At 37.5% G+C, this 12,084-nt stretch overlaps 1 protein-coding gene across 2 annotated transcripts in view; it reads left to right on the top strand.

The window, feature by feature from the left end:
- Window positions 1-12,084, top strand: part of Znf385b (zinc finger protein 385B) — a 152,945-nt gene that overhangs the window by 28,632 nt on the left and 112,229 nt on the right. Inside the window, exon 1 of one of the 2 annotated variants that reach the window (XM_026392022.2) lies at window positions 11,761-11,925. The exons of the other annotated variant lie outside the window; for it this stretch is intronic. Coding sequence (XP_026247807.2) covers window positions 11,862-11,925 — 64 coding nt within the window. The 5' untranslated portion in view covers window positions 11,761-11,861. Of the gene's footprint in view, window positions 1-11,760; window positions 11,926-12,084 lie in introns of those variants that run through there. 2 annotated transcript variants of the gene reach the window in all.

The following is a 12,084-nucleotide window of genomic DNA, read 5'->3' as shown; positions in this document are numbered from 1 at the left end:
ATTCTTGCTGCAATATTGTATACACCTGGAAATCAAATATAATTGTGTAAATTCAGACATATTATCTTTTATTGAATAGTATGGTAACTTTCATGATGGTCAAATATTTTCAATAAATGATTAACTTTGTTAATGGAATTATAAATGAGAATCTCATTCAAGAATTTCCATTACTCATAGCTATTATTTGTCTTTCCTTACTCCTGGTGGGGAAGAAGCTGAGCAGAGAGGGAAGAGGGTACCCACACAGACTAGCACATAGGCCTTGGACCCCCCTCAGCCTTAATGTGTAGTATTGAAAGATGAAGCCCTGAGGACCTCAGAAACCAAATTTCCCTTCAAGTTGACCCTTCTCTCTTCTCTCTCTCTGACTGACTCCTTTATTTATCTAAGCTGGGAGCTTTGCTTTAGAATATTGGATATCAGCCCCATATCCAATCAGTTGTCATGTCCTGTTGATTTTACCTTTACCTTTCTCACCCCAGTGTAACCCTCAGTTCATACCAACACTCACTCTCACATGGATCGCTCCAATGCCTCCTACTTGAATTCCAGACTTTGTAAGCTTCTATCCTACACAACCCTTCCCCATGAGTTCCTCTGGTATATATTATAAATGATCTGGTGTATACCCATTGATGTTCCTAACATGAAAGTCTCCTCATTTCATGTCCTTGTTTAAAATCTGTCCTTGACTCTGCGCTGTCTTTAGGATAAATCTAAACACATTAACATGACGTATAAGACCTGTACTGACCTAGTCCCAGCTCATCTTTTGAGGAACAGTGCTTACCCTGGAGACAAATTCTTTCAGTTCAGTGCACCATGATTGCTTTGGCTCTAGGTCTTTCCTCATATGTAGTTACCTCAACTTGAAACATACCTGACCAGTTCTTCCTCTTCTCCCAAGTCATTCCTTTTTACCTTGGTAAATCCTACTCTCCAGGTTTTCAATTTTGACCTTGCTTTAAAAAAAAAAGGTTAAAAATCCTTATTGGACACCTATGGAAGTCCCCTCAGCATCCCCAGGATTGTTCCTGTTATCACACGTAACCACTCTGCATATTCAAGCGCATCGCATCCTTCATCCATGAAGGCAGGGTCTGAGGGTTTCTTGTCCATTGTTATATCCCTGCATCCAGTACTATATGTGGCTTATCATCAAATGTCTGTTGACTGTTTTGGTAAATAGACTCCATAATACCAGGTCAACACAAAAAGTAGGAAAACACACACACACACACACACACACACACACACGAGATATGGGGTACAACAGAGGTATCAAAGGAGCGGGAAAGCCAAGAAAGGGATTCTGCCCTACCTTGCTTTACCCTAACATTTGCAAAGTCTGGGACAGGAATACAAATTGAAGCCCACAAATGTCTGTTAAAAATCAGTCCAATAAGCCTGTGAAATAAGGTGCTACTTTGACAAATATGCCTTCATTCATAAAACCATGAGAAGGTCAGATATTATTTTAGAATTCTTACAAAGTCTTGTGCCAGAACAAGGAAGCACAGTGCCTTCTGTCCGACCCCATATCCTATTCTACATTCCTAGAAAATAGGCGCTCTGTGGCCACTCCCAGGCCCACACAGATGTTGGCCTCCTTGGAAGGAGGGATCTGGAAAAGAGACTTATGCAGACCTGAAAGTGATTTCAGGTCCATAAGGATATGGGTTTATGGAATTCCAGGTACCCAAATGTAGACTTAGAAGGGAGGGGAGGGCATAGATTTCGTGTGGTCAGATCTCCTTGACCTACAGACTGAGGAGGTACATGGCCAGGGAGGACCTGAGTTTGTTCTAGAAAATAGATTTGTAGTGTGTATTCGTAAAGGTATTTAGCATTAGAAAGAATGGTCTAATATTATATTTTTAAAATATATGAACAGAACCTAAAGACTGTAGGTGTATCTTTCCTAATTTCTTAATTTTGTTTATATTTCTAAACCATGTGACTCTGATTTGTTGTGTTCTGGGAAGGAGTTTCAAATAGTACTTAAGAGCACAGTCTTGCCAGGTGTAGTTGTGTATACCTGGATTATTCCAGCAACTTGGGAGGTTGATGTAGTTGGATCACAAGTTCAAGGCCAATCTCAGCAACTTAGTGAGACCCTGTATCAAAATTAAAAATATAAAGGGTGGGGTGGGTGGTGGATATATCTCACTGGTAGAGTGTTCCTGGTTCAATCTGCTGGGCCTCCCCTTATACCCCCCAAAAGAGCACAGTCTTAGGAACTAAAACAGTTCTGGTGTCTGAACCCATATGACTTCTGAGATGTCCATTTGCTGGCTGTAGAGCCCTGGGCAGAGTGCTTCATCTGCTGAATAGAGGTAATAAAATCTTCCTGCAGGGTTGTAGTTTGAGTACATGAGGTTAAAGTCTTTAAGAGGCTTAGCTCAAGTAAATGCTCAATAGATCATGGTGCTGTCATCATCATCATAATCACGGTCATTATTTTTACAGCTGTTATTCCTCATTGTTCGTAACTACTGTGATGACCTTGGGCAAGTCACATAACCTTGCAGAACCTCCATTTCTTCAATCATAAAATGAGGTATTTGGAGCAGCGGATAACTAAGATTCTGTATGGTTAGGAGCTGGGACTTTCTGGAGTTCCTTCTTTTGGTTTACTGTGAACTTGAACTTGACCACCAGACTCTGTGGTAAATTTTTCATAGAAGTTAGCTACTGTGCATATAATATTACTCTATACTCTATTTAATTGAACTTAGTAGGTGAATATTTGAATCTTTTTTAAAAACCAAAAAACTTTGCAGTTTATGAAACAAGTATTTGCTTTACAAAAAGATTTTCAGCAGAGTTCCTTTTACTCAGACTTTTCTAGTACATTAAAACCAAATTTGATTTACAAAAAGATATTCCATTTGCCTGCAACTTTTCAGAAACATATGCAGAGATTTTAATCTCTTTGAATCACAAAATCCTTTGTGAATTGATTAAATCTTATTTCCCTCTCCCTGAAAAATGAGCATGGTTACAAATATTTGCAGCCAATTTCTGGAGAAGGGGTGGTCCGTGTATCCTAAATTAAGAATCCCTGGAATAAAGTCAACACAAAGACAAAAGCCAGTGAAAATGGAATATGCTGAAGATATTGGAGGCATTTCTAAATTTGGACCTCCAAACACCTGGCCCTTTTCAGGATCTGAGAAACAAAGAGAAAACTAACATTTATCGAAGGCATACTCTGTGCCAGCCACTCTGCTAAGCATTTTATGGGTGTTATATTGTCCTCCTTCTAAACCTAAAAAAGGCAGCTATTACATCTGATAAAAAATTTGAGGCTCAGAGCCTAAACAATTTTCCAAAGCTTCGTCACTGGTAAAGCAAAATTTGAATTGGGGTCTAATGCTAAAGCTATAAGGCTATTATAAAAGGCCGTAAATTCCTTCACAGTTCTTCCCTAGCTCCTTCACAGTTCTTCTCTAGGACTTTCTGGAGTCTTTTTTATTCTTTTTCTTTCCAAAAGAATAGTTCACCAAAATACAGAGATTTCTGTTCCTTGAGAGCTTCTCACAAAGGAACTTCCTAAACCAGATTCATCTTAATAACCCTCTCCCATGTTCTGTGCTGTCCCCCTGGGGCTGGGCTGACTTGCATGAGTGAAATGCTGCCATTTGGATGGGCTTGGGTGGATAGAGAGCTCCAGGTTGATGAACTTTCTTGTCTGGACGTGATTCAAAAGTCCTGATCCCCTACGTGCCCCAGTAAAAGTTTCCGGCTGACAACTGTTTTATAAAACAGTTGTCAGCTGAGGAGCAGAGAAGTGGCCTGTCAAATTCAAAATAGTGTCCCATTTGCCAAGTCTCACATGAGAAAAGTGAAGACAGGCCCCATTTGGAAAAGAAAACCTGCTTCCCAAAAGATTTATTACGTAGGGGTCAGGTTGCAAAGCCCGGCTCTGCTTGGTAGACTTGACTCCTCCTTGACTCATTCACCTTTCATAAGATAGTGGATTCATCTCTTTAAAAAAGAGGGAATAAATGGGGGAATAAACTGAGCTTTATAGGAATGACAGGAACAACCTAAGACTATATATTTTATGCTTTGATGTGTGCATTATATTTATACGTAATAGTGGGATTCATTTTGACATATTCATGCATGTATAAAATTTGCTCCACTTCAGTCTCCAGTAGTTTTCCCTTAAAAATGAGTCTTACTGGATTCTGTCTTAAGTATAAGCTAATATTGACCTTTCTTCATAAACAGCCTTACCCAATACTGTGTAGAAATCACTGTGGTTTGCAAACTTGAAGACCTTTTATGTTACAATGAGATCTGTGTCCCCTGTTCAAACCTGTCAGAATAGAACATTCTTGGTGAGGCAGGAATACATTCATAGATCCACTTTGGTTTTTGGTCATTTTAAGAAATGCTGTCTTATTACCTCAGACTTCACAGTGTGTCCTAGAAAATCATGCTGTTTTCACAGTGATACTAAAGGCAGAGTAAGATTTGGCATTTGATTTTCTTCATGATTTCCCACATGATCTAGAACTGCTTTATGAGTCCCTTGCTGCTAAGTGTGTCCAACCTCTATTTGGGAATGAGGAAAACACTACTTAAGAATGTTTACAAGAGAAATGTGTGTATTTAGGAGTAAATGACATCTGATATGTAATTTTTCTTCTTTTTATAATTTTTCTTACATGTTATGGTTGACAAGAGAGATTCTACAAGTATAAAGATAGTACCTTCTTCTATTAGGAAGACCATCTAGCTAGAATTTAAAGTATGGAGTTAGAGACAAACTAAGTGACTTTTGAAGCCAGCTCTGCTCCTCGCCTTCTCTGTGACCTTGGCAAGATACCTTCATTGTGTGTTATGTTTCCTTACCTAGAGAATGAAGATAATAGCAAATTCTCCTTATTGTGTTAATTTGAAGATTCAGCAAATTAATATGTATAAAGTCTTTGCACAGTATACAACAAGTATTCATGTAAGAGTCAGCAGTTTTTACACAAATGTGTAAAGATGGCCAGTAAACTCTAATTTAGGTGTTTTGGATGATTTTAAAAATAACTCTGTCCTTAATTTAGGATAGAGTTTTATATAGAATCTATTCTTATATTTGTCTTGAGAAAGTTCTAACTAGGATCACTGCCATTCCTTCTATGTTGTCATAGCAAATCCCCTGACATCAGCCCTTCAGAGGGCTGAGGATGCTCACATACCTATAAATGGAAATACATACTAAGTATTTGGTGGATTAAATAAATACCATGTCTCACATCACATATTTTTTAGCCAACTGTATGTCAGCCCCTACTATGATAATAAAATATATCTTTTTACCTTATATCATTTTTGTATCATTATATATCATTTTTACCTTAAATGTTACTGACTTTATAGCAACTTTGAATGCAATCAATAAAGAGAGGAAAAGAAAATAGTACTGATAATATATAAGAAGTCCTTGAAATCCATTGATGCTAAAATTGTGTCTTTTTTTTTTTTGAGAGAGAGAGAGAGAGAGAGAGAGAGAGAGAGAGAATTTTAATATTTATTTTTTAGCTATCGACAGACACAACATCTTTGTTTGTATGTGGTGCTGAGGATCGAACTCGGGCCGCATGCATGCCAGGTGAGCGCGACATCACTTGAGCCACATCCCCAGCCCCTAAAATTGTGTCTTCACACTAGAAAAGACAGAAGAAGTAATGTCCATCCATTCATTCAGAATGTATACTAAGTACCTACTATAGGCCTGGCACTATTCCAGTACTGACATAGTGTACCTAGAAAATAGCCTTTTCCCTCATGGAGACCATATTCTAGAGGAGACAATGAATAATAATCTAATAGAAGAAAGATCTTGCAGAACAGGAGGTAAAAACTGAGTAGAGACACAACTGTACTAGAAGAGAAGTCCATGGCTAGAGAACAGAAAAAGCCTTGAGGAAGAAATTTGACATGTTCAGGAAAGAGAGAGCAAGCTGAGATCTCAGGAGATGGGGAGAAGAATTGGTCATAGGTATAATTGTAGAAGTGAGCGGGCGCTGAGTCATGTGGTTAACTATAGGCCAAGATAAGTGTTTGATTTCCTTTGAAGTACACTGGGAAGCCATTACACTGGAGTGACACAGTCTGATTTATATTTTTCAATAGCTTGCTTTGCTGCTTTGTGGAAAATCAAGTGTAGGAGAAAATAAATAGTCCTCAAAGATCTGTTAAATGCCATCAGAGAGAGTCCAAACAAATGTTGTCTGGAACTACAATGTGACAGTGATATGGAGAGAAACAGGAAGACTCTCATTTTTACTCTGGAGGTAGAAACAGGACTTGCTGATAGTCAGGATGTAGGTGCAGAGCTAAAGGAAGAATCAGGGAACCACATTGCTGAGATTTTGCCCATGTCAGGCCTTCAGTCACACTTGCTCTAGCCATTTTAACATATGTTGGTCTCTCCTTTTAGTGCAGCATTTGTTTGTTGAGCTCATAGCATGTTCAAGGTATGGCTCTAAATGCTTGGGACACATAATGAACAAAGCAAAGATCCCTGCCCTACCCAGGTGCAGTGGCATACTCCCATAATCACAGCAGCTCGGGAAGCTAAGGAAGGAGGATCTTGAGTTCAAAGCCAGCTTCAGCAAAAGTGAAGCACTAAGCAAATCTAAGTAAAATACAAAACAGTGGTCGAGTGTCCCTGAATCAATTCCTAGTACCCACCTCACCCCCACCCCCACCCCCACCCCAAGATCCCTGCCCTTGTGGAAATTTTTGTCTTATACTACCTTTATGTCAGTGCCAATAATTTACACTAAATTTTGTATTAGATTCCCTTATCTCAGATATACTATTAGTGTTCTCCAAATACAGTTGCCTTTTTAACCAGGGACATCACTTTTCAGCTTTCCATGTTTAGTTCTATGAGGGGGGAAGCAAAAGACAGTGAAAATACATTTTCTTCATAGATAATATGTTTATAGACTTCTTTAAATATGTAAATTTACGAAAATCCAAAATTGAATTTCAGATCATTGGGATGGCAATCATGTTTCCATTAAAAAGGGATTATTTACTCACTCAAGAGTTACTTTAAAATAACAGACCCCTATAACGAATGTAATTAGAAGTTTGTCAACAAGTCATTATATATTTGCCAGGGGATTCCTGATAAAGGAACCAAGAAAATCTAAAGATCAGAGGCCATAGTCAATTAAAACTTAATTCAGAACATAGTCAAAGAACATGAAATTTAGAATCATATGGAGGAAATGATTTCTGATTTCTAAAAAATTCAAATATATATACTTTATAGAGGATTTCCATTTTCTAAATTTATAATTTATTATCATCACACTCATAAATCACATTCATCCTGTCAATAAAAAATAACTTTTTTTTTTTTTTTGGCACCTGGGATTCAACTCTGAGGCACTCAATCACTAAGCCACATCCCCAGCCCTATTTTGTATTTTATTTACAGAGTCTCACTGAGTTGCGTAGCCCCTTACTTGATTTGGGAGCTGGCTTTGAACTCACAATCCTCCTGTCTTAGCCTCCCAAGCCACTGGGATTTCAGGTGTGTGCCACTGTGCCCCGCGAAAAGTAATCATTTGAATCTACAAAACTGGTTTCTGGTTCTGGCTTTCTGAATATGTTTTAAAATATAAAAAATAATGCAAAAGCCAAGGTTTTATAGCAAAGAAGACGGAGCATCTTTATAAACACTCATCAAGAATGGTGACTCCTTTTCAAGGCCCCTTATAGTAATGTCATTAAGATGCTATTTCTAGTGTTATCCTCTGTTCATACAGCCCATCCTATGGGTTAATTGAACTTCTGAGGACTATTATAGGAAGCCAGTGACCACATATGACTTTGCTTCTATGAAAAATGCTTGGGTTCTAGACAGACTTTAAAACCAAGGTTAACAGAACATCCCATTTATAAGGGTTCTCTCAAACTTTTTCTGTAAATCTCACAAGCCATGTATAGTTTGATGGTAATCCACAATTATGAAGGGGAAATAAAACCTTTAATTGAGTAATAAGCAACTATGTGGTTGTTACAATAAAAATATAGATCTAGGGCAGCAGAATAGAATAGACATTATGATTGCTGTATGCATATAGGTGACTCTATGACCAGTGTGATTCTGCAATCTGAAAAATCAGAAAAATGAGAAATTATACCGCAATTGATTCAAATGTATGAATTGCCAAGATCATTGTAATGTCATGTGTAGCTAATAAAAAAAAAGGAAAAGAAAAAAAAACCCTATAATCTGAAAAAACATATAGATAGATAGATAGATCTGTTCCTTGGGCTTCACTCATTCATTCAACACATTCATTGAGTGCCTTCTCTGGATGAGGCATTTGAAAAACATCAGTGAAACAAATCTAGCCTCTGATCCAAAAGACCTTAGGGCTCCTTGAGGAAGAAGGCTCAGACACAATAATTCACAAGCGAATGTCTTCCGTATAAATTCAATGGATTGCAGTTCAGAGGAAAGCAAGGTACTTTCTCATGAGGGAAGAGAGAAGCTTTCCTGGAAGAAATGGCATTTAAAATGCCACGTGAAAATGAAGAGAATTTAAAAGAGGACCAAAAGAGACAAGCATGCTTGGAGGTGTGACATAAACAAAATGATAGAACTATTAAAGTATATATTTACAAGAACAAGCTAGTGCATAATGCAGAGAACACTTCTTGAGCAAGGACCAGGTGTCAGGCACTACCTAAGGGGCCAGAGACAGGAAGAAGGGAAGAAGGTAGGAAGGAAAGAAGGAAGGAAGGAAAGAAAGATGGGATCCTTGCCCTTAAGGAAGAATCCTGTTTAACAAGCCTTACAAAGTATAAATGAGAAATGGTTTCCAGTTGAATTGAGAATGGCAGTGATTGCTAAACTGAGGCATTGGAACTGGATTCTATGGTGATGACTTTGATTATGGCGATGATAATGTTTGTCGTTTACTAAATCCTTCAGTGTTGTAGGCACTGTGGTAAGAATTTATAAGCATTTTCCTCACGTCTCCTCAGGAGATGTGATTACTGTCTTATTCCTAATTATCTGAGAAAATTGGGGCTTAAGTCAATTAATTCATGTAATGTTGCTCAGCTAGTAAGCAAGAGCAGAGATTTGAAAAGGTATATTGGATTTCAGAGCCTGTAACTCACTAACAGGAGCCATGGAAGACATTTAAATAGGAAAATGATCAATCCAAACTGTTCTTAAGAATTCATTTGATTACAGGAAGAATACAATGATTAAAGGATTATGTTAGTGACCAGCCAATGTGGACCTCAGTGAAGGTAACAGTGATGGGTAAGAAAAGAAAAAGGAGGTGACAGATGTCTTAAAGATAACTCATGTGATTGAGGAAACTGGAAGAAGGATAAGGCAAATACAGCTTCAAGTTTTAGAGTCTGTGTAACAAGGCTCATGGTGCCAGGCAGTGAAATAAATTCTACCACAGAAACATCCTTGGGGAGCAAGATGAGGGAATTCGGGAAGGGAGGCCAGGATAACCAAGTTGAAGTTAAGACGGGAAGGGTTCAGGAAGTGGTTGAAAATACACAAGCTGACTCCGAAAATAGGCCGCTTAGATGTGGGATCTTAGTCTACCAATAGTACACAGGTCAAGGAGGACTAAAAAAGACCTTTAAAACTATAGTTCTATTAGGCTGGAAAAATTGGAAGCTAAATTGGGATTTATGAAACCAGAGAATAATAAAAAGTTAAAGGAAGAGTAGGCTATTCTAAAATGAGTTGAAATTGAAGGAAAAGGAGAGAGTAGTTGATAGGCTAAGAGGTTAATAGGAATGAAGTAAGTTTTCTTTAAAGAATGGAATGACTGAAGAAAGATGAGATTTATTGAGTGAAGCCTTAGAGTGGGTGATGAGTTAGCTGGGTCAGGAATTCCTGGTGCCTCCTTCCCATCCAATTTCTTCCCGTCTTTTAATGACCACAAATGCCACCCTACTGCTGAGCCTTGACCTCTCCCATGGTTTTCCCCTAAAAGCTCAATGCTCCTTATCCCATTCTCCCTCTGTTCTTAGTACAAACATGCACCATTGGCTGATGGTTCTTGAACACCCACAGGCTCCAAGTCACCAAGGGGCTTGTTAAAACATACATTCCTGGGCTCTATCTCCAGAGTTTGTGCTTCTGAATATCTAGGGTGAGACCTGAGAATTCGTTTTTCTTACAAGTGATGCAATTGGTCTAAGGACCATGCTTTGTGAGCTATTGAATTAAGAATATATGAGAGCTACAAATAAAGAATTAGGGAGCTTGAAGATGCACTAGAATGCTAGATGTGAAAATGTTCTAGAAAAATACTCCAAGAATTAGGCACAATTTAAGAGCAGACAAAAAGGAATAGAACACTTTGTCTAGTTCCATGACAGAAAAATACTTTGCAGGAAGCATCAGCATTACCTCCACTAAGCAGAGGTTTCTTAGGGGAAGTGTATCATAGGTGAAAATTTAATTGGAAAAAAAAGAAGAACCACAGACATGACTTTAATTTTATTTTAGTCATGAAGAGCTAAATATGATGTGAGTAAGAAGTGTGCAGTTATTATTTGGAGGAAAATAAGTATAGAGCTAGCATACTGTGTTCCATTTAGAATGCTATTATGTTATTATTCATAACTTACCGGAGCTCATTGGGCCTGGGGAAATGCACCATTTCTAAAAGCTGGTGTTATAATTACCACTTTGATTGCTGCATCTAATTATTCACTTAGGTTTACCTGCCCCTGATATTTACTGTGCAAATCTGACATAAAAAGACCAAATATATGAATTAAGGTAAGGGTAATTTGTTTTGTACGTCTCTAAAGTGCTGGCTGTGGTTGGCAAATATACAAAGTTGCACAATCAAAGGTGCAAAATTCTTTCTGACATTTGTGAACATCAGTCATTTCAAGTTTCTATCATTCAGTCAGATGCCCAGTAACTCATCAGTATCAATGACAATCATCAAAACAACCATCTAGTCACAGCTATGCTGGGTAACCTGGTCATATCATAATCCTTATTCTAATCACATGGTCAGACACCATTAAATGTAAAGTGAAATTAGTTAAATATGGGAGTAAATAATTTTTTCATTTTAGTTCCAAGCCTATATAACTGCTAATTTCACCATGATAATTTCCTATATAACTGAAATTAGATTTTTGAGCTGAGATATATAAACATTCCTACTAATACCAAATTCCTTTTAATACCAAACCAATACCAAATTGCCATCTGCTTTAGTATTTTGAATTATATGCTCTGAATTTTTATTTAAAATGAAAATCCATAGGAAAAAAATAATTTTTCAGGTCTCATTGTATGCAAATAAACTATTCTATATTAACAGAATATAAACAAGTTTCATTTTGAAAACAATCCTTTTAGAGATTAAAAGCAATTTTAAAATATTTAATTGCCCACCTGGGAAAGGGAAAAAAAACATTGAAATATAAATGATACTGAAATTTCCATATTATGATGATAAAAAGATATTTTGAGGGAACTGAATTATTTTGTTGTCTGGTAAGAGAGATGGGTGTCCGATATTGTGATTTCCCTTTTCCCATGACAAGTGGTAATTTCTGAGTACCCAGGAGATGATAAAGGAAAAAATTACATGAAAGAAAGTAACTTGTCAGTCTTTTAGGATATATTTGGTGCAGTGTCGTCAGAAGGTAGCCTGCCCTCTCCCTGGAATCAAGTTGCAAACACTATCTTCAATAGTAATTAGAGCTAAGCAGCAATTACAGGACATATGATTTGTTCAGACACACTGCCGGTTGGCTGTTTCCTAGCGCCACATTTCACAGGAGCACCAGGTTGAAATAATGGAATTATTTATCTCTAAATGCAATACCTTGTACAGTGCTTGAATGCAGAAGGAAACGTGAACTGTATTCTTAAAAGTGAAGGTAAGCGTTGCTGACTGATCAGCATTTACACCTCAGGGAACTTTTTCATGAAGTATGTGACAGAAATATAAAATAGTTCAAATCAATTTCAGAAATGGAGGAAAATAACAGAATTAGGAAACATGGAATTGGCTCATTTCACGACTCCCTTTTGTAATA

Source organism: Urocitellus parryii, chromosome 1, assembly GCF_045843805.1.
Source record: "Urocitellus parryii isolate mUroPar1 chromosome 1, mUroPar1.hap1, whole genome shotgun sequence".
Lineage (NCBI taxonomy): Eukaryota > Metazoa > Chordata > Mammalia > Rodentia > Sciuridae > Urocitellus > Urocitellus parryii.
This window is presented reverse-complemented; position numbering and strand designations above follow the sequence as displayed.